Source organism: Corvus moneduloides, chromosome 12 (genome assembly GCF_009650955.1).
Source record: "Corvus moneduloides isolate bCorMon1 chromosome 12, bCorMon1.pri, whole genome shotgun sequence".
NCBI classification, from domain to species: domain Eukaryota; kingdom Metazoa; phylum Chordata; class Aves; order Passeriformes; family Corvidae; genus Corvus; species Corvus moneduloides.
In genome coordinates, this window is record NC_045487.1 from 1896038 (window position 1) to 1919611 (window position 23574).

General features: G+C 43.6%; 1 protein-coding gene across 2 annotated transcripts in view; it reads right to left on the reverse strand.

Moving 5' to 3' along the window:
* Positions 1–23574, reverse strand: part of BANP (BTG3 associated nuclear protein) — a 114968-nt gene that overhangs the window by 34409 nt on the left and 56985 nt on the right. Inside the window, exons 9-11 of one of the 2 annotated variants that reach the window (XM_032121899.1) lie at positions 22749–22879; positions 20653–20715; positions 18736–18780 (exon numbers count right to left, since the gene is read on the reverse strand). In XM_032121899.1, coding sequence (XP_031977790.1) covers positions 18736–18780; positions 20653–20715; positions 22749–22879 — 239 coding nt within the window. Of the gene's footprint in view, positions 1–18735; positions 18781–20652; positions 20725–22748; positions 22880–23574 lie in introns of both variants that reach the window. The other variant, XM_032121898.1, reaches the window with a different exon arrangement.

A 23574-nucleotide genomic window follows, 5' to 3' on the forward strand; every position in this document is an offset into this window, starting at 1 on the left:
CTTATGCCTTTACCATCTGATGTTGCTGTGAAATATATTAAAAAGGATGTTCTATCTCTTCAGAAGGAAATCCAACCACTTCCTAACCCTCCATAAACTGCAGAAGTTGTTTAAAATCTTAAGCAAACTATCCCAGACATAAATAATTTTCTTTCCTAATTGGCTGGAACTTAACTGCTCCTTAAAAAAACCTCCTCCAAGTGCTCTAATTCCACAAGTGTTACACCTCCGAAGTATCAAAGCTTTCTCAAAGTGCTCATGCATAAAAATAGTCTGGGAAAAAAAAAAACTATTTCAACGAGGCAAAAAAAAAAAAAAGGAAGAAAAGGTTTTTTGCACGTTTTTCTCACCAGGTTGGATCCTGGTTTTCTATTAAAGCTATTCCAAGAAAGGAATGATTCACACTCGCCGGGCTGCAATGCTGAGAAATTTGTGGCATCTTCCATCCTCACCCTGCCCGCTCCAACGAGGCTGCGAGCAGCGGGAATGAGAAGCCACAGGATTGACAGGAACGTGGAGCCAATGCTTCCCAGCTCTCCAGCGGATCCTCTCCACCACAAACCCGCCTTTGTTTACTCTGTTGTGAAATCCTTCATCTTCCAGCACTTCTGGGGCTGCAAGGGCCTAATGAATAAAATCTGCTCCAGAGATAATCCCGGCGCTGTCGGGAAGACGATTCCCTGCAAACACTGATGTACAAACAGGGCCTGGAGATCCAGGAGATAAAGGCTGTCCCAGGCTCCTCGGAGGGCAACCTCCCAGTGTTAATTGACACAAAACAAGGGAAAACATTTATCAGCAGCCTGATCTCATTAGCAGGGAGAAATGAAAGCTGCGGGGCCTCCAGAAGTGTCATTTTGTGCTCCTGGGCAGAGGCAGGCAGGCAGCCCTCAGAGCTGACAAGGTAACACAGGTGCTTGTGCACAGCCGGCACAGCCGACTCCTCCTGAACGAAAAGATCGGCTCAAGAGGAAAATTCAAGGAGTTGGGCCCCGTGTGGTGGGTTTGTGTTCCCCACTGCTGGAGCAAGGCTGGGCTGGGCTGCGCCTTCCTTTCCAGCTGGCTCCGTGGTGCAGGGAGCCTTTCCCAGCACCTTGCCCAGGCTCCAGCCCAGCTGGTCCAAGGCCTGAACATCGTGTCCCCCTTCCAAGGCACAGCGTAGCAACGCTTCCAGCAGATTTCAGCCCCAACATTAACATAACGCAGAATATTCACAGCGGCCCTCGCGGTTACTACGTTATTTCTGTCTGAGAAGGAAAATATTCTGTGCCAGTGCTGGAGCCAGAGGCGGAAAAGTGGGCTCTGGGGGGGCTTTTCTGCTCCCTAAAAATCCCTGAGAGGAGGGGGCAGCTGGAGGGGTCGGGCTCTGCTCCCAGGGAACAGGGACAGGAGGAGAGGGAACGGCCTCAGGCTGGCCAGGGGAAGCTCAGGGTGGACAGCAGCAGGAATTTCCTCATGGAAAGGGTGGCTTTAAACTGCCAGAGGGCAGGGATGGATGGGATATTGGGAAGGAATTCCTCCCTGTGAGGGTGGGCAGGCCCTGGCACAGGGTGCCCAGAGCAGCTGTGGCTGCCCCTGGATCCCTGGCAGTGCCCAAGGCCAGGTTGGACAGGGCTTGGCGTAACCTGGGCTGGTGGAAGGTGTCCCTGCCCGTGGCAGGGGTGGAATGGGATGAATTTTAAGGTCCCTTTACAACCCAAACCATCCCACAACCCCCCTGGTTTTCTACCTTAAATAAAACCTTTAGGCATTCCCAGGCCTGCTGAGCTCACACTGGCACTGGAGAGCAGCTGCCTCGAGCCTCCTGCTGCAAGAGGTGGAAGTATTTTCCACAAGATCCCAACTCTGTGGTAGCTCTGGCAGCTCCAGAGGCCACGCTTGGTCTGGAGCTGGACAGGCTTTGCCTGTGGGGAGTTGGTTTTGATCAGGTTGTCATGGACTAAATTTAACTCTGCTCTTTGTTCCACTGAGCTCTTGGCAAAAGCTCCAGGAACAAGGTCTGCAAACATCCAGCGTGTCCCAGTTCTGTGTTTCATTGGGACTCCTGTATCAGCAGTCAAAACAGCAATCTCCATATTCCACTGGGATATCACCCATTTGCTCTCCTTGGCAATACCAGTTCATGGCCAGTGCTCCGCTGGACTCTCCCAGTGGAGCACAGAAACTTTTCCCAGAGCTTCAGCAGAGCCAACCCCTCCTCCTCCTTTTCACTGCACTGGTGCATAATTATTTTATACCAACTCCACATCCCAGTTCCTGATTTTATACCAACTCCACATCCCAATTCCTGAGCTCTGGCTCCTGATTACACCAAGGTAGAACACAAAAAGGCAGAATTTTGAAACCATTCTGGTCCTGTCACAGTCCTGAGGCTTCCTGTGTTTCATTGCTTTGAGGGGAGCAGGGTGAAGAATTTGTGGATTTATAATTATCCCACAAGTTATCTTTATCCCTCACATTCCTTGGCTGCTGACTCAGACACAGGAATCTCTTCTGCATCTCTCCCCTGTCTAGGGCAGCTCAGGAGTGGCAGCTACACCTCCAGGGTGACCCTTCTGCACCCTCTGTTGAGCTTCTCCAAAGGGGTTACAGATCCAACTCATGGATTTGCTGCCTTCCATGGAGATTTCTTCCTTGTCCCTTCTTTAAACTTTAAACTTAGCTTCTTTCAAAAGATTTAACACCTCTTTTGAACACATGGAAAATCAGTGTTCCTTCCTTCCTCCTCTCTGCTTTCACTCTTTCCTCTGCCCCAGGCTCACCCTACTCCAGAATCCCCTTCTCCTTCTGCTTCCAGACCTCTCCCAGTGCACAAACTGCCCCCAACGTGGACATCTTGGCTTGAATCCCCACAGCACCTCCTGCCTCGTCCGTGGGGCCCTTCCCAGAGCACAAGCTCCACTGACCATCATTCCAGAGGATTATTTATCACTCCTCCCATCTGAGTGCACTTCCAAAACAGTGACAGTGCTGCTCAGGCTCAACAGAGATTTTTCTAACCCAACATTACAGATCCCAACAAACATGAATCCAGTCCAGAAATCCTTCTGGCAGCCCAAACTGTCCCCCTGGGCTGTCCCTTGGCCATCGCTGCTCTGTGTGAGCAAAACCAGGCTGCACAACTCAACAGGGCTTGAGCTGAGCTCCAGTGAGAATCTGAGAAAACTGTCTGGTTTAAAGAGATTAAAACACAACTGAAAATATAATTGTGCTTCTCAGGGGCTGTTGTTGTGACCCTTCCTGTCCCCGTGAGGAGGAAGAGCTGCTGGATTAAACAAAATGAAATATTTCACAAATCTACTTCTGCTCAGCTCTAGCTCTCTGATCCACGTGCTTTGCGGCTCCAAGTCTCTCCTCTTGGAGTATTTGGAATTCCTCCTCGAGCCCAGCAGCATTCCAGCACCTAAAGGGCTCCGAGAGAGCTGGAGAGGGACTTGGACAAGGGCATGGAATGACAGGATGAGGGGTTTAAACTGAAGGAATGCAGGGTTAGATGGGATATTGGAAAGAAATCCTTCCCTGTGAGGGTGGGCAGGCCCTGGAATGGATTTCCCAGAGCAGCTGTGGCTGCCCCTGGATCCCTGGCAGTGCCCAAGGCCAGGCTGGAGCTTGGAGCAACCTGGGATAGTGGGAGGTGTCCCTGCCCATGGCAGGGGTGGCACTGGATGAGCTTTGAAGTCCTTTCCAGCCCAAACCATCCCATGATTCTGGAGCTGTAGCCACAGTTTTACCCCTAACCCAGTGTCTTGCTTTGATGGGAAAATGCTTTAAAGAGCTTTTTGCTCCTGAGGCTCTTCCATGAGCTCGTTATCACAACCTCATCTCCTACCACACAAACGGTAAAAAAAATCCTTCACAACTGAAAAAACGGTTCTGGAATTTTGCTCAGTCCCAGGGTTTTCTGTGATTCCAACAACTTTTAGCACCTCCTGCCTTCGAGGGTAAAAATGCATCTCCTGGTATTTCAGATGCTCCTGGAATGCAGCACTGCTCCATTTCTTTGACTCCATTCCCCAGTTACCTTTTTCTTTCAGACTTAAAAGAATTAAGTGGCTCAAGTGTGTCCAAAGCAGCAATTCCTGCCCAACTCTATTCCCTGGAGCTGGGCTCAGTCCCTTCTTGTTCCAACTTCCTCATGTACCAAGATTCCACTCCAATGCATGTTTTACATCCTCTGCTCTCCCACTGAGGATATCCCTCTATTTTCCTTGTATGCCTTGGACCTCATGGAATTCAGCCATCCATCAGATCCTTGAAAAATCACATGTGCACATTTGGGCTGGGCTTTTTTAAAATTGTATTTCCAGTTCCAAGTTGGCTTCACAAAAAAACCCCCAAAAACCAAAATAACCTTCACTCTGTGTATTTTGTCCCAAAAATTCAGCTTTTAAAGGTGCTGTCCCCAAAATATTGCACCTTGCTGGGGGAGAGGGATGACCTGACACAATGCAGATTTTTCCTGAAATAAAGATTTTGGAGCTCTCATGTTGCTCCCAAGTGAAGCTGTGGGGGAAGGATTGATTACAGAACATGACAGGGCTGACTTATAATGAAAAATCTGATATTGATGAGGAAAATGGCCTCAAATAATTCAGTGGAAACGCCACCAACGTGGGAATATCAAACCATGGCGTGGAAAATGGGAAGGAAAAATCCCAGTGGCATCCTGGTGTTTCCTGATCTCATTCCAGAGCTGTGATTTTTACATGAGGTCATCACTTGAGATCACATTTGTGATCTGTGCCAGAACCTGCCTGGGATAAAAGGTTTTCCCTGGAATCGCCACAGAGCGGAGTTGCCCAAATCCCTGTGAAGTTAAGAAAAGCTCTGAGGTCTTTGGGAGTTGTTCCCTAGAAGTGGCACGAGCAGATTCCAAAGGCACTAACCCAGCATGGTCAGGAATTTCCAGCTAAAAGCAGGAGGAATTCCAGGAGGAATGGCAGGGAAGCCATTTAGCCTTTGATGGGCTAAAGAACACAGAGCAGGGGAACCAAAGCACGGCCAACACACAAAAATCCATGAGGAGCCAAATTTTTCCTGGAGCAACTCAAGAAAAAAGATGCCAAAGACCCTCCTGAGGGAGAAACCAGGCCCTGATTAAACATATGGATGAATACTGTAAATTAAATGTAGGAGTAGGGAAAGTCTGGGGTTTGACCTAAAAAGAGCAGCTCAGAAAGGTCAAAGAACAGGACACAAATGAAGGGTTTATTTAAGCTGAGTCTCAAGGCAGTTCTAGATAATTCTGAGGGCAGAAAATCCATTTGTTACCTGGTTTTCCACAGGTAACAAAACTCCAGCATCAAAATAACTCTAAACCAGCTTGAAAATTGGAATACAGAATAAGATACACAGAATAAAATACTGGAGTCCCAAAAAGTCTGGGCAAAACCAAAGAACTGACTTCTGTCAACCCAAAAAACTCTGTCAGCTCTCAAACCCAAAGGCTCCTGCTGCCTGTCAGCACTGAGTCCAACACCAAAAATAAACCCTGGGCTTCTCCTTTGGAATTTGGCCCCCCAAATTCTCTTATAACCCTAAGTATCTATTAACTCTTACATACTTCCAGGATTTCCTAATGGAGGGAGCCCAGTTTTCTTTGACCAGTGATAAGGGCTGGGCTGAACCCTCGTATTGATGGTTTGAATGCTTAGAAAACATTGTATTCCAAAATATCCCAGCCAGAATCACCTCCCTTGCTGAGGAATGCAAATTCCATGGGATGCTCCAGGATCCCATTCTGTGTTAACCTACAACCTCATTTAATTAATTGTGAACCTCATTTAATTAATTGCGAAACTTTGCTCAGAGAAACAAAATATTTCTGTTCAACTGGAGCAGCACAAACAGTCCTGATACCAAATATTCCTTCAAATCCTCCTTTCAATTCCTTGCAGCACCTATTTACTGGTCAGAAAAAACACCGGGAAGTGTTGCTCCCAATTTTTTCCTTTCAAAGGAGCCATTCTCACAGCAATTCTCCTCTTTGTTACACTTAGACCTTTGCACTGCCCAGAATTGCAGAGAGGAAGGAAAAAGTTGAATTTTAAAGTGATTTTCTCTAGGAATAGGTCACAAAATGCCAGCAGTGGTGCTGTTTTCCTGGGATTTTCATTCCAACTCCACAGCAGCTGCGACACAGCTGAGGAGGGCACACACCTGAGCACACCTGCATCCCACCTCCTCCTGATTCCACAGGAATCAGGACCATCTGGTAGGAAAATTGAACAGAGTCCTGAACATGGGCCTGGAATGGCTCATTCCTGCCAGTGGGATCCTCTGGAGCAGATAATGTCAGATCAGCCATAAAACTTAATGGAGCACGGAGCCAAACACATCCATGTCCCAGGCAGCTGCTCCCAAATAGTTCCTCTTTTTTTATATCTCATCCTTTTTTAGGGTGATTCTGAAGAAAACTGGATTTTTAATTATTTTTTAACGCTGAAAATGATTTTTACTTTAATTTTTCCCCTCACAGAATATTTAATTCTGATCTGTTTGGGGTTAAATACTGGAAAATGAATTATTCTGCGTGGTTTTGCTGCTGTATTTCCCTACTTTTACTGCTTGTGAGGAGTAAAATCCTGCCCAGGGAAGCTGTGGATGTCCCATCCTTAGAAGTGGCCATGACCAGGTTGGAAAAAGCTGGGATAATGGAAGGTGTTCCTGCCCATGGCAGAGGTGGAACCCGATGATCTTTAAATCCCTTTATCCCAAACCATTCCCTGATATCACATTTTTTTCTCCCTGAAACAAAGAACTTTCCAAATTAGGAAAAAAAGGAAGTCTGGGAATTTTTGTAGCTTTTGCTTTTTGCACTCTGCTGGGTCGAAAAGAACCCAGTGATTTTTAGTTCATTCAAACATTTTGCACCAATTTCTGCTTTAATCATAATTACAGGCACAATGCAACCAGATGACAAACCCATTTATCATTTTAATAAAATGTTTGCCTTGAAATGGAAAACACAATCCTTCACAAACTCAACATTTGGAATTCATCTGGCATTTCAATGAATTCAGGAAAAAAAATCATAAGATATGGCACTTCTTGTCCTGACATCAAGGTCTGGCTAATAAAGCCCAACCCAATTAACTGCAATGGCTCAAGAATGTGACTTTTAAAGTCCTTTTCTTCATCCTTAGTGCTTGGAAATGTTTGGATTAAGGGCTGCTGGATGCCATGGATGTAGAGTCACTTGTGTTTTCCCATCTAAGCAAAACAGATTTAAAGAGATCTTATTCACTTTGAAGGAATAATTTAAATATCATCGATTTTCTTTATGAATTTACTTCCCTTTTTTACGCTTCTGCACTAATCCACAGTTAAAAGGATTTGAGTTTTTCATTCTAGGAAATTTTGAAGAGATAAAAACACAGATTTCCCGGGCAAGGTCAATAATTTAAGGAGTGAACATGAGGAATGTCAAAATCTCAGTATTGACAAAGTCTGGGAAGTTGGATCCCACTGCTCGAATTTTGTAATTTATATTGAGCTGAGATACGAGGCTGAAAGGAAGAGCTTTCCTATTTGATATTTCAGGCAGGGGAAAAAACAAGCTAACAACAAATACTTACAAAACAATCTGGCTCAGCCTGATTAATAGAACAGGAAATAAGATTAAAACTGCTAAAAAACATGCAATGTTCACTCTGGAAAACTCTGGAAGGGTGTCATTCCTTTTTCATTATCCAGCTGTCATCAGTGAGACCAAATTCTGCTCTTTTAAAGATCAGGGACAGAGTTTTAAAGAAATCAAGTTTGACAGCAGACTCCAAATGTATTCCACTGTCTTCCCATAAAAATGAGCAAGGCATTATTCGACACGTGGAAAACTAAAGGATTTTATTTATTCAATAAAATAACCCCGCCAAGACTTCAAAGCAAATCCTCTAAATTAAATCTTCACAAAGGAGCAGCTCTAATGAAGACTTTTATAACTGAAGCACCTCAAAAATGTCCTTTATAATGATATTTTCAAAAAGAACACGAGAAAGCAACTCCTGGACAGTTCTACCTGCTCATTTCTAGGACAATCACTCAGAATCCTGCATTTCCAGCATCCGGAATCCTGGATTCCCTCAGCTGCTACTTCTCTACACCAAATAATGTAAAGGGACCCAAATGAGGGGGGACCCAAATTATTAGAATTCGGAAAGTCTCCATGAAATAAGGAGAAAAGTTCCCTGAGTTTGGGCCTTTTCTAGGCTGGCACAAAAATTCCATCATGGAATTCAGGAGGGATTTTTGGCGTGTTGGACTGAACAGCCTCCCAATCCTGGCAGGTCTGCTCCCATCTCTTGGAGCAGAACGGGGCCAGCGGCCAATGTTCCTGGCAGTCCCTTCCCAGGGACAGTGCAGCCGTGCTTTGTTCCACCACAACAGATGATCCCTGATCCCTCCTTTGCCCAGGTTTCCGTCCCTGGCACAGCCCCACAGGGACAAACACACCCCAAGCACAGCCAGCGGGGTTTGGGGATCGCGGCCCGTTCTTGGCATAGCACCAAGAGGCACAGGGGCCATTCCTGGGGGAGACTTCACCCCAAGGGGATCCCAGGAGCGCAGGGCTGGGTGAGACAGCCACAGAGGGAGGATCACAGGGAAAAACTGATCTTCTCTCTTCAAATTTATCTCTCTTGGCTTGTGGTGGAGCTCTGAGGCAACACCCAGACGCATTCTGTTCTCTCTGCTCTTATTCTAAGGTCTGACAACAGCTTTTTTATGTACTGATCCGTAATAAATCAAATTTACCTTGAAGGACAACACGATCCCATCCAAGCTGACCCTGGAAGTCCCTGTGCCATCCCTGGAACGATGTCCTTCACTCCCCAGAGCCTGTGGCTCAGTCTCTCTCTCTCTCTCCTCTCTCCACAAACATCTCCTTGTTCACACTTTCAGCCTCACAAACGTCCTGGCCTTGACCTGAACTCAAAGACCAAAAATCTCGCAGTTCCAGCACTGAGAATTCCTAATCAGCATTTTTTCACTCCCTGCTCTTACACCCACTGGCATTTGCCTCTGGCTGAATTTGCATCACAAAACACAAACTAAATGTAGGACCAGGACGGGCTGGATTTCAGAGAATTTCAGACCGGTTTGGGTTTTAAAGGGACGTTAAAGCTCATCCAGTCCCACCCCTGCCATGGGCAGGGACACCTTCCACTGTCCCAGGCTGCTCCAAGCCCCAATGTCCAGCCTGCTCTTGGGCACTGCCAGGGATCCAGGGGCAGCCCCAGCTGCTCTGGGCACCCTGTGCCAGGGCCTGCCCACCCTCCCAGGGAACAATTCCTGCCCAATATCCCATCCATCCCTGCCCTCTGGCACTGGGAAGCCATTCCCTGGGTCCTGTCCCTCCAGCCCTTGACCCAAGTCCCCTGGTGCCTCCCCTGTGCCATTCCTGTGGGATGAATCCCCCGTGGCCAGTGCCACCTCTCCCAAAACAGTCAACTGGAAAATCCCACTGCCACGAGAAATAATCCCAACACTTCCTCCTGGTGAACTCTGTGACACTTGTGCTGCTCAACACAAACATTTAGCAACATTCCAGAGTGACATATTTCAGGAGTAAAAATAGTTGTTATTAAAAAAAAAAAAAAAGGCAATTTTTCAACCAGATTCATTCACAGTCAGGCCTGTGGGAGCCCAGAGTTTGTATCAAAGTGTGTGAAGCAGTTCTGCTTTTGCTTCCAGCCCAGGCAGGAACTGATAGCTCCAAGTGGATAATTGATTGAGGCAGGAGACAATTAATCCCAGCAGACTGCATCAAATCAAACGGAGCAAGTTAATAATTTCAAATCCCTACTCCACAAAGAGGAATTCTGTTCACAGAACACTGAAGAAATGGCTACAGAGGATGGTTTTCCAAGCAGACTTTCCAAATGTTCCTCCCTGAATAAAGGAAATATATCCCAGCTAATTAAAACAGCAGCTGAGAGCAGGAATTAAAACTCTGCTGCTGAGGGGGGATTTGAATGTCTAAATCAAGCAACAAAACGCTCATCTGGCAGGGTTTTATTTTAATAGATGTGCAAACCTAATCCCAAATTCAGGATCTTGGATCATCCTTCTTCAGTTTATCAGAATTCTGTAGATAAAATTTATTTATTGCTCAGCTAGTTTGAAATATTTGAAGGATTCTGGAAAGTTGGCCTGGAAATCGAGTTGAACTATGTGAAGGATTAAATCTAGGAGCACAAACAGGAGTCCACCGACTGTCCAATTTCACTGTATTTAACAGTGTCTTGTTAAAAATCTCTGTAAATCACACAGGTTTGCTTTTAAAAAGATGAATTTGTCCTTCAGCTGAGCCACTGCGGTTTAATTTTTAAAAGGAATGGGTTTGATGCCTGAAGTTGGCAAAAAACAACTGTTTGAACAGAGAGGAGATGAAAAAGGGGAGCCATTTCCCATTTTTAGGCACCAAAGATTCCCAAAGCCTTGCCCACCCCTCATGAATGACCACAAAACCCCATTCAACCCTGACACACAAAATCCAGGAACAGTCTGAACTCCTCCAGATTCCCTGATGTGCTTCCCAGAGTGGGAAGGGAGTGGGAATTTCCCCTGACCTCCTTTTGTCAGGGTTAAACATCCCCCAAATCTTCCCTCGGCTGGGATTTGCAATGTGGGGCAGCAATTCCTGAGCAGGGGATGCTCCAGCCATCCCTAATATTTCAAATAAGTGAGAGTGGAGCACAGACAGAGGGATGGGATAAGGAAAAGCTGGAGCATCGAGATGGGGCTGGTATCACATGATGAGAAAAATCATAAATGAAGAGCACTGAAAAAAACCAAACAAAACAAAAAAGAAATGATTTCTCTAGATGAGCCCTGATAGCTTTGTGAGCTCTGCCATTCTACAAGCAGAGATTTTTATTACCAAAAGCTCTAATAAGAGGCAGCTTAGACCTCTGCCTCCTATCAAGGTGGAGAAAATTATTTTTCCTTATATTTAAAAGATTATCACGTCGTATCTCATCTCTTCTTATTAAGTTTACAGCAATATTAAAACAAGATTTGGGTGAATAAAGAACATAATATACTCCAAAATAGGGAACATATTCTTTGGAGCATTATAAATGCTCCTGTCTGCTTGAATGGAATTTTAATGGAACGAACCCACCTTCTTAGGAGAAAAATCAAAAAATATGCAGAGAATATTCTCCTCTTCCAAAGGCTTCATTAAACAATCTTGTTTTACAAGCAGCACAGATCACTCTGTGAACTGAGGGACTATCAAAGAAATGCCTGTGACAGATTAACAAATCACCTCTATTAATTCTTTCCAGCAGTCAGAACGTTTTACAAATGGAAAAAAGTCCTTTAGGGGGATAAAATAAATCCCTGTTTGATAGCAATATTAATATAAAAGCTGATTTTGCCATCCCTCTGTGCATTTTGCTGCTTTTCATCAGCGAGCTGAAGGAAAACAAGAGGTCTGTGAGGTGAGAGAGGGCCAGCAGGAGAGACTCTGGATTGGGAATGGGAGCTGGGAATAGCTGCCTGACATAATGTCCAAATCCTGGGGAGCTCGAGGCAAAGCCCTGCTCCAGCCCAGCCACCACATTCCCAAGGATCTGCTGGAATTCCCTGTCTGCTCCCACAGCAAATCCTCACCTGCGGCTCTGAGCGAGGCTGGCCAGGGAAGGGTCTGGATCCTGCTTTTCCTGGGAAGTTCTTCCCAGGAAGAACCTGTGCCAAGGGCTGAAGTGCCCAAAAAATGCCCAAAATCTGAGATTTTGCTGCTGGAGACTTTGCTGCAGCTGAGATTTGTTTTTTCAGCATTAAAGGTAATCAAAGACAATAAAAAACCCCAAACCAAATCACTGGGAGGCTGTTAATGGGGGGTAATTAATGATAACTAATAGAGGGGGGAAAACTTCAACTTGAATTGAAAAGCAACTGCAAAGTTCTTTATTTGTTACCTCTGTACTGAGCTCCTGGATGAGACAAAGTGTTATCTCAATAAAAATAAAGTTGTTATCCCAATAAAAGTTATCCCAATAAAATTCAAGTTATCCCAATTCCAGCTCACAGTGAAGACAAGATCAAGGACTCCACATGAAAAGCAAATAAAAATCACCTGACTGATGAGGAATTCAACACGAAATTGAGCATTTTTAGGAAGATGCTGCTTCTTCTACCTCACAGTAAAGCAGAAATGCCTTTATAAACCTCAGAGCAGATAAACTCTAGTGCCCATAATTTCCTCTATTTCCATTTTAAACCTGAACTGCAGATTAGCAACAATTAACAACCTTTAATAGACCACGCCATACAAATATCCCCACCCTGAACCTTTAAGCACAATAAAACAACTTCATATTTGCCTTATCTCCTTTCTTCCACTCCTGATAATCTCAGTTAAGCCTGGTCCTTTCCTCCCTGGTTCCTTCCTTTCCCACATGGAAAACCCACTTGGATCCCTTTCTCTGAAAAGCCCCATGAAATTCCTTTTTCCAGCCTCTGTTATTTGTATTTCGGTTTATTTGCGCATTTAAGGACACAACAGCACAACCCCACAAGATGCTGCCTTTCCTTTCCTCCTCACACTGAGGCTGCTCGAAAACTGAGGGGGAAAATGCCAAAATCTTTGCTCATTTCGCAGTTTTTTAATCACCCCCTGCTCCAGGTTGATTAAATGAAATCAGCTTAATGCAGGCTCAGTACCAGGGAGAGATTTGTTTCAGTAGCTGGAGATACCAGAAACAATCTGAATTCTCGGAGCTGGTTTGATGTCTCAGCAGGGCATTCAGGGAGCTGATCTGAGTTTGGGGTGGAAAAGGTTGTGAAGTGCTGCCACTCCATAAAACCAAACAGAACTCCCTGAGAAGCAGAGTTGGGGATCTTCTGCTCACACCAGGACTCATTCTGCCTTTGTTCTTCCACTGATTCCACGTGAACTGACAGATAATCTGGAGAAGAAGCTCTGGAAATCCTCACTAAACACTCGGAGAATATTTATCCATCCTGATAAATGAAATAAAGTTCAATTTCAGGAGGTTTAAACTACTTCAAGGGAGTGCCAATGGATGCCTGCTGCAGGTTGGAATAAAAACGTGGTACTAAACAAGTCTGGGAGTGGAAAACATTGGATAAACTGAAATAACTGGAATTCTTTTTGTGCATTGCTCAAAATTTGCCTCTCTCGCTCCCTTTTAAACAAATCCCAGTTTGAGAAAAAAAGGTAAAATACATCTTCAGCAATTCTGAAAGGGACAAAAAATTCCTGGTGTCATGAGGTTAATGGAAATCCTCCCATAAAATAAAATCTTAAAAAAGAAAATAAAAAAGAAAATAAAACAAAACGAAACAAAATAAAATAAAATTTAAAAATGAAATGAAAAAAAGGAAAGGAAAGGAAAGGAAAGGAAAGGAAAGGAAAGGAAAGGAAAGGAAAGGAAAGGAAAGGAAAGGAAAGGAAAGGAAAGGAAAGGAAAGGAAAGGAAAGGAAAGGAAAGGAAAGGAAAGGAAAGGAAAGGAAAGGAAAGGAAAGGAAAGGAAAGGAAAGGAAAGGAAAGGAAAGGAAAGGAAAGGAAAGGAAAGGAAAGGAAAGGAAAGGAAAGGAAAGGAAAGGAAAGGAAAGGAAAGGAAAGGAAAGGAAAGGAAAGGAAAGGAAAGGAAAGGAACTCTTGCCTTTTTATCTTAAATCTCAAAAGAATTAAAAAATTAAAGCAACACAAACTGGTAGCAAAATATTCCAGTTTGCCATTCGCTAAAGATAACACAGAAAAGACTTCACACGTTTTTAAATTTCAAACATAATAAAAATCGGAGCTTCTTGGTGATTTTCAAACGAAACAACAGCGAATCCCTGAATTTGCCATAAATGAATTTATCAAACACCTTCCCTCATTCCCAGAGCAGAGCTGAGGAGCTTTAATGAGCTCCCAAATCCCTCATTTGCCCCCAAAATGGATAAATTTTGTCATGGAGCAAAACCAGCATTTTCAATTAAAGATCTGAATTCTGTAACTACAGAAAATGTCTTTTCCCATCAGAATCCCCGAAGGTTTTTCCCTGTTTTATGGTTGGTTGGTTGAGTGTCACTGCAGGTCTGTCCTTCATACTGGGGTAGAAGAATTCTATCATTCCTCATTAAATCATTGAATAGAAGAACCTGGATTAAAACCAGGCACAATTTCTTTCAGGGCTCTCCCAGAGCCTGGAGCTCCCTTTTTATCCTCCTGGGCACTGTTCTGTCCTGGTTTAAAATTACAAATTAAGTGCAACCGTTCTACAAACCCAGCCTGAATTCTGGAACCACACAGAAATCTGTGCTACACACACACACATATATATATAAAACCTAAATATTTTATTCCACTTACTTTTTAAGCCAGACTTAACAGAAACATTCCTGTTTTCTTTATAATTTAATTTTTCTAGCGATATTTTGGATGGTACTGATTACCAAGTCGCAGGATTTTCCCTCCAGCTTTTTTAATCCTGAATTTAAGGCCTGCTTTGAAAGAAAATGTCTGCATTTTCATTTGCTAAAATGCTACTTTGCCTAAAAATTAAGTTTTCAGAAGTAAATATGGTGAGTTCTGTTTTGGATGAATAACTTTGAGGGACAAAGTTGAGAACAGCTCTATGAACACCAAATTAAAAAGTTTGTGCACAAAAATCCTCAAGCAAACCCAAAAAGTCTTGCCTGTCAAATGCTTCCATTTAAGTATAACTAAGTATTTAAACACTTTTATTTTAGCCATAAATAGAGTCTCCATAAATTCTCCGTGTTTCCATAAATACTCTGGGATTTTACAGGGACTTTGCACAGAGCACAATTGTTTCCAAACTATTCTTTTCCTTTTTGCTCTTGAAACCAGGAGCAAATTCAGGACAATTTCCTACAATTCCTGAAGAAATCTCAGTTACAAATAATAATTCATTTTTCTCCAAGCCAATCAAGGAGTTTTTAAGCTCCAGCTGAGCTGCACTGAGTTTTTAATTTCATTTTTTTTTTCTTCTAACCACCATTCCTCCATGTGAGTTATTCCAGGAGATGTGCTGGAACAGGGAGAAGCTTTTGGAATCCCAAAGCAGCACCAGCAGCACAGAAATTCCACTGGGAGCATCCCTGTCCCCACCAAAGGATCCTTTACAAGGAGCAGCTCATTTCTCCTATTCCAAATTCCCTCCTCATTCCTTCAGAAAATAAATGAGGATCATCTTAATGCTACTGCCCTCTACTGCTCCTGGATTAGGGATAGGGGAAAAAACTTCCAGCCTTGGATTCATCTGTGCCTGAGCAACTGAAAGAAAGGATTTCAGTGTATTTAAACCTCGAATTTTCCAATTAAATGCATTATATACTAATTTAAATTTGCATAAGATGGTTCTTGCCTTATTTTGGGTAATAGATTGAGTTTTGGGATAATAGATTGAGTTTTGGTTAAAGTCTTATTATTGAAGTTGTCAGAGGAAAAGTTCAGGAAAAGAAAATGCAATTCCTGCTCCATGCAAAAACCTCATCAAACAGCAGGAAAATGTGTGGGAATGAGATCCCTTCCCTCTTTCCAGAGGGGTCTCAGAGCATCCCTTTGATTCCAGACTCACCTGGGACATGCTTGTGTCCACAATTACACAAAATCCCAACTTTTTTTTTGAAAAACAACGTGGCAGAAGCAATCCTGCAGATTTATCTCCTGTGCACACACAGACAGATCCTACAAAAGCTCTTTGCACTTTGCTTTTTCCTGCCAAACCTATCCCGGATTCTCCTGCTTTTCCCCACTCCCCTACAGTGAATTAAATACTGCAATCATCCCGGATTTTTCCTTCCTGGAGCAGAACAAATTGCTGGCTCTCCTGGAACACACACAATCCTATTTTAAAGGACATCAACTCTTCCATTTGAGAACAAGGCAATTAATTAAAGACCATTTTCCTGGTGCCACTGTAATTAATCCCTAAATTGGAGGAACACTGCCTGTGAGGGTGTAGAACGTGGAATGGCTAAAAAGCAGAATTAAGGAATTGTCCTGTTCTTTATATCCCAGGTGTATCCCTGAGGCACAGGACACACTGAACATTTCCTGGGATGATCAAAACTCCAAGGAAGAAAAGGATGGCGGTGGGGAACAAGCAGGGCAGGTAATCAGAGGAGACAAATGTGAAAACCTCAGGTAGTTCCTAAGGATAAAATGCAAAGACCAAAAAAACCAATTCCCACTTTTCCAGGGTTTCAAGCCTTTGCTAATGTGAAGCTTTAATTATTTTTGCAGTTTGGTGTTTTTATTAAACGTGCACTGAAATCCGAAACTTCCAGCTAATAGAACACATGTGGAGGTAGACAGAGCTCCTTTTGGAATGGGTTCATTAATTCCACGGACAGTGATGCCAGAAAAACAAAATCTGAGTTCAGAGCAACTACCAGGACAGACAAGGCAAGGAGGGGGAAAAGTTACAACCAGCAAAAGTCTGCAGAAAAGCCAGGATTTGGTGCCTGAGCACCTCTGGCACCTTGGAGATTTCCCTGCTACCATTTCATGGCAGGTTTGTGCCGTTTTCTGCCTCGGTCCCAGGAAATTCCCAAATTCCTGCTTTGTGAACCTTTCACTTGGGATTGGGAGGGAAAAGCTGCAGCAGCACCAAACCTCACCTGCAAGGGGAACCCCAACATCTGCTCTGTGCACAGTAGATCATGGCAAACAGCAGCCCAGCAGGGATTTCACAGGGAATTCTCAGCAGCCAGGCCCACATTCAGTTCCTTAGTGAGGATATATTTATTATTCAGCTGAAAACACCCAGTCATAGAAGCCCCACATTATTCCTGATTATCCACATTCCTGTGTCCCTTGGCAGGGTGAATTAGGCTTCAAAACATGCAGGAAAAAGCCTGGAAAATAATGGACAGGTGAGAAAACTCCAGGAGTCTCCTGGAGCAGCTGCCTGGAAGCTGCTGCTTTGTTCTGTGTTTCCCTGCCCCTCATCCCGGGACACGTTCCCTGCTCTCATCCCGCTCCCAGTGCCAAGAAAAACGGATCAGTTACAGCTCCCAGCCTTAAACCACGAGCAGGGTTTAGTTGAACTCGTTTAACTCGTTCTCCTGGGCAGTTTGAGGGGCTCACAGCCCCCACAGCGCAGCCCCAGAGCTCCCCTCTGCTCCCCCCATCATGGGAGTGCTCCTCACCCCTCCAGTGCTTCAGCTGCTGACGAAGCTTTCAGTAATTAACGCAGAACAGAGCTAAAAATCCCTTAAATCCCTTTGCTCCTGTTTTTTAATCCACTGAAAAAGAACCATTTCCCAGCAAATACTTCTGGAGGAGCTGAGGGTTCCTGGGAATGTTCCTGGCAGCTCCTGGCTGGGGATGCTCAGGACACTGAAGTTCTTTTGCACCAAAACGCAGCTGAGTGAGTGAAGGAAAAGCAAAATCCCAGCACTTCATCCTTTGTTTTAAAGGGAAGTTTAAAAGCACAGCTCAGAGCACAGCTAGTTAAAAAAAAATTCCACAAAAACTGGATGTTAAACTGATTTCCCACACGTGTGTGTACAGCCAACAGCCACTTAGGCAGGAGCAAGATTATCCCAAATCTGGTGTGCTGTGTGATAGTACAGACAGATAGATAACATGATTGAAATCCCAAAAGAGATAATTAATCATGGTTTTCTTCCCCATCTCACATAGCCCTGTGCATGCACAGACACGTGGACACACTAACTTACACAGGAATAGATAATTCAAGGGGAAAATAATGCTGTGGGGTTTTAATTACAAATAAATTCAACTTAATCTACGTGCCACACTCAGAGAGACATAAAACCACCCAGTATTGGTCCTATAAAGAGGTGCTCTTTGGGCAGCAATATTTCACAGAGGGGGGAAAAAACCCAATAAATACCGAAATGACGTCTCCAAAAAATCACCTGTCCGAGATTCCCTTCTGCAAAAGCACCTCTGATGCAGCCCTGAGCAAAGCACACTTCCAGGGCTTTATTTTTCTTGTTGAAATCCAAATACTGTGCATGGTCCAAAGCTCAGAGTGCTGGGGGCTCCTCTGAGCTCCGAACTCCGCTGAAGGCAGAGCCTCCATCCCGAGCAGAATCCAGGATGTCTCCCAATTCTTCATATTCACCAGGAACCAAACAATTCCTCACACTCTGATTCCAGTGGCCTGGCCCGAAGGCTTCTTGCAGGAAGATTTTTGTGCTCTGTTTCACATCTGAGATCAAACATGAGCAGTGCTGCTGCACCTGACCTGGGAATCCTGCTCACTTCCACGTTTGTGACTCCTCACCCAAGGAAAAGCGGCTTTTCCTCACCTCACGTTTGTGTGAGCACCTCAGAAAAACCTCCTCAGCAACGAGAACAAAAGCAGGTGGGGAAGATCTGCTTCTCCCAGGACAGCCATGCCATGAGAAATGAAAAAATGGGGGAAAAAAGAGCAACTGCTTCAAGGGCAGCAACAAATGCTGGGCTCCCAGGGGCTGAGGCGGACAAGAACACCCCGTACACTCTGTCATCAGTCGAGCTCCTTTGGCAAGAGGCCGAAGGAAGGAGAAAACAGAGGGAGAAAATATTCTGCAGGAATGATGAACCAAGCTGGGCCAAATGCTTTCTGTGCTTCAAATGTTTCCATCACGTTTTATCATTTTGCAAGTTCCTTATTTCAACAGCAAGGCCCCAGAGCAGGTTTGACTCTTTAAAACAGGCACTAAAAATGGGGGGTTATCCCAATGCTACATCAAAGACCAAGGAAAACGCTGCTTAAACTCAGTCCTGGTCCTACCTGCCCATCCTGACCCACGTGGACTTGGTGTATCTGCAGGTTTCCCTGGAAAAGGAGAGAATGGACAATCAGCACAAGTCTGGGGTTTCAAAAGCTGCAAAAAATCTGTTTCAATATGAAGGAAATCCATGAATTTAGGGGGTTCTGCTGAAGGTTCTTTAGGCAGCCAAGCTCCAACCAGCCTCAAAAGCAAGGAAGTCTCACACCCAGCACGTTTTGCTTTTGGATGTTACTGGAGAATGTATTTTTATGCAAAATTTTTCTGAGGTAAAGCTTTTGGTTTTCCTTCTTTATATAAACCTGCAAATTGAAATCCAACCCTTCCTAACCCAGAATTAGCAATGTAACACTTTTACAGGGTTGCAGAGCTGTTTAGTATTTGCTTTTTATTTTACCCTCATTCCATACTGAAAACCAGCACAGTTCTATTACAGGGATTGCATCTATTACAAAAAACCCCCCCAAACATTCTCAATAAAGTATTTTAAGCTACAAAGTCCAATGAGGAAATCTTTATGACATGAAGTTTTCATTCACATGCTCACAGATGTCTTTCCAAAAGTACACTTGGATTAAGGGAAGGCAGCTGCCCAAGCAGAGCCTTGCAGTGAAACAGCACATTTTGGAGGACAAAATCCCAATTTTTGTGCAGTTTCTCCTGCTGGCAGCTCCTCTCTCACTTGTGTACATTGTCATCAATTTAAAACCAGATGTTTTCATCTGTCAGGGACAAACACAGCCCTTGAAAGTCCCACAGACAAGAAGAGCCAAAGGATCCAGGGTGTGCTGGAACCTCAGGAGCCATTCCAACAATCTCGGCTGAATCATCAGTTTTTAAAGTGGTTCTTTACCCAAAAACTCCCCCAGTTTTATGGCAGCCCCACACATTAGAGCCAGGTTATTTTAATCCTTTCTTCTTTCTCTCAAGGCCTGACAGGCCCTTCAAAGGACAAGCCTTTAACTATAATATTTATAGAATTTTTATGATAATATTTATTCTCCAGTAGCTGCCTGTGTTAACAATATTCCTTCACAAAGTGGTTTTATGAGCTGTGATTTGGGTTCTTTGGACAGGGATTAAACTAACCCAGGCAGATCCACTTCCCAGAGAGGGAAAAACCTTGACAGGGAAATGGGACAGATGCAAATTGTTGCCTGTATTAATGTTAAACCTGATTTTTCTATTCCTTCTTCATTTAAACAAAGTGCACAAGAAATCCAAGAGCAGTTTTAGCAGTCGGGGGCATCCATATATTCCTCAATAACCAACAGCTGCAGCAAATACACAGGGAAATCCATCTAGATTTGGGAACTGGTTTGCCTGAGTCAAAATTGGAGGGTTTAGGATTGAATTTATCCATTTCCATTTATCCATATCCATTTATCCATCCAATTCCACTGAACTATTTTTCTGGAAAAAAATTAAGAAGTGCAAATACTGCAGTGCCAGCTGAGTTGGTCAGGAATGAAGGGTAAATCCCTTCTGGAATATTTCTTTATTAGATGGTGGCTGAAGGTTTCTCCAACTCCTGTTCAACCATTAAAGGCCCTGAGTGTTCTGACCACGTTTAGTTCATCAACATAAATAGAATAATTTCATTTTCAAGGCAGTGCAAGCACCTGAACTGGTTTCCTATTGTAGTCTGTAAGTACTAAATTTCCAAAGATCATCAGCCTTATGGAACAATTAACACACACTGAGATGTCTTGGCTGGTGAGGGAGAGAAAAAGAAATCAAAATGCTAAAAATAAAATAAATAAAAAATAATAATATTAACAAAGAACCCCCCAAAAAACCCCAGAGACAGAAGTAGCAGGTTCTAAACCACGTTTTATCCTGGTTCCAGCACATTTTCTCGTTTTTACTCAGCTCTCAGGGGTCCAGTTCCACAATGAGACCCCCCAGGCTTTGCTCACCTCGCTGTCCTGCGTGATCTGGACCTGCTCTCCCTGGGGCACCTGGGCTATGTGGAGATGGCCCTGTGGGATCCACAACAAAAGAAAACACCAAGGAGCATCAGAGGAAAATCATGACTCGAGGAAGCAGCTCCTGCCTTGGAGTCAGTAGAGTTTCATGGAGAGAAGCAAAATGTGCAAGGAAACCACTGAAGGGAGCTTTAAAAAGCAAAGTGCACCTGTACTGCCCCAGCTTTGGATGGAAATAAAAGCAGAGGGACTTGGAGCAAAGAACGGTTCATTTCCACTTAAGGGGAAGGAAAACAGGCACGGTAATAATAAATAACTTTGAAGAAGTGCAATTTTCTATTGCCTTTTTGACTAATACACAAAGCCCAGGGCTGACTCTCTTTGTAGACTGAAACTTTAATTCAATTTAAAGACCTGGAAAACTCCGTTTTAAAACAGACACAGCGACACTAATACCACCCAGAGGGAGATTTCCAAAGGTATCTCATTATCCACCTATTTTTGCTCATTCACACAGCTCTGGTGGAGCACAGACCACGCCAAGGGCTCTCAGCTGCTGGCATTTGGCAGGAAATCATTAATTTGAACTATTCCCCTGATTTATTTTGGTGATAATCTGCCCTGATGGTTTCAATCCTGTAATATTTGGTATTGCTGCCCATTGCCACCACTCCAGCCTGGTCCCATTTGTTCCCAGCATGGAGAAGAGTGGCTGGAATTCCTTGTGCATCCTGCCCAGCCCAGCCACTGTGATTTACCTGAGGGGAGATTGGATTCTAAATAACCTCCTCGAGGTTTTATAAAGCTTTGTGTTCATTTTAATATGCCTGCATGAGATTAAAGATAATCATTTGGAATTCTGTCAAAGGCCCCTCTGATTTTATAACACAAGAACAATTGCCTGTGATTTTCAAAGACACACTGATCCCTCTATTTCCAACAGTTTCATTTCCTCTGGAAGGAAACTGGCTATTTATAGGGAGAAAAACCACACTGAAAGTGTCCCTCTGACAATAGGGGCTGGATAGAAAATTATAGCACTGCCCAGCCCAGGGGGAGATTGAAATCACTTTGCCTTCTTCACACCAAACTCTCAGGGCTCCCAGGAAAAAGATGGAATGTTTAGAAGATCCATTTCTAGTGGGTTTTTTCCCTGGAGTCCACAATTTGAAGGATAATTAGTGTGTCCAGATCTTTTAATGAGGCAAAATTTTATCACTTCCATCTATAAACAAACCATTTGTTCTATTAAAGTCATATATGTCTTATAATTTTCCTTTCTATCTTGTCTTTCAAGACTTGGAAAATACTTTCCAGCCATCAATTACATCTCACCCACAGATCCAGAAGAAAATACACTTTTAAAATCTACATGGAATTCAAAAGACAAAGAAATTCCCAGGGTAATATTGAAAAGTTATGGCAAAAGCCAAGTGGAAAAGGAAGATTTCCACCCAGTTCCTGCAGAATGGGAATTATTTCACTGAGGACACCTTTTAAAAATAATTTGAATTTCAAACAATCCTTGTAGTGCCCTGTGGGACACAAGAATTAAAGTGAAGGTGTTTTTTTCAGGGTACACCAAAGCCACACATAAAAATCATCAGGCCTGAGTTGTGGTGGGAGTGTCAGGCTTAAAAAATGTCAATATTTAGAACTTTCACTGATAGACACGGAGCTAAACGAACACACATGGGAAGGACTCAGCTCCCAGATGTTCAAAAGTGCCTGAGAATGCAGTTTTACAGAAAAACAAATAAATAAATGTGATTTTGCTGTAGAAGTCACCCCAGAACTCCCTCGGAGTGTAAATCATACAGTGAGTAAACACAGCCAGGAGAAGATTGATAATTCTCTACATAATAATCAAAGTGCATTAATTTGCACTGATTGTGTGAGGAAATCCTGCATGGAATTTTTTTTCAAATAACTCGAATTTGGGTTTTTTCCCATAAGCCTCCAGCGTTTATGTTCTGGAAACCTGAAGTGATGGTAGGTTCTGATTTAAAAATCAAACATTACACTGCAGCTGAAGCAAAGTTCTGGCTGATTGGGAGGGAGAAATTTAGGAAAAGTTGAGGACATACTACTTGGACTTGTCCATCCTCTCCAATCTGGTGGATCTGGACCTGCTGAGCGTTGGCCAGGGCATAGTGCAGGGCCTGGGGCTGGTTCTGCTGCATCTCACTGGAAGCTGACACCGAGCTCTGGGATCCCTCTGGAAAAAAGAGACCAAAATCCAGCTGTATTTTCTGTGCTTATCCCAAACTGTTCCTAAAACCCATGGGAAACAAATGCAGTCAGTGGATTTATCCATTAATATCCCTGTGCATAGTGGATATTTGCTTCAAATCCCACAGAATTCCAAAGGCTGGGACAGGTCCTGTTTAAAAAAAGCCCTTTTTGCATCTAAATCACAGGTTCTGCAGCTGTAGAAGTCACATCAGAACAAAACCACAGAGGTTTCCTAAGGAATTCAATGTTTTTTTGTTCACCCGAGAGGCTGAGAACAATTTCTGCCACCACCACCCCAAGGACACCTTTAAAAACCCACCCTGCCTATCCTGACAAATGAAATTATCAGATAAATTAAGGGAAAATCCCAGTTGTTTTCCAAGATCCATCCCCTATAATTCATATTGACACACATGACGTCTGGAATTGTATTTTTAAACCTCAAAATGACAGGTGGATTTCTTGACTTATTGATTTTAAACACACCTCCCACTGCAGAGTGGAAATGCCCCTGAAAAGGGAATGTTAAACATTAAAAAAATGAGAGTTATCTTCATGTAACAGGGACAAAAACCACCAGGAAATCCTCAGTGGGATTTCCAGAGGGTAAAAACTTGCATTGGACACATCACAGATCCATTTTGAGGTTTTCCAGCCGCAGGGAAAGGATTCTTCTAA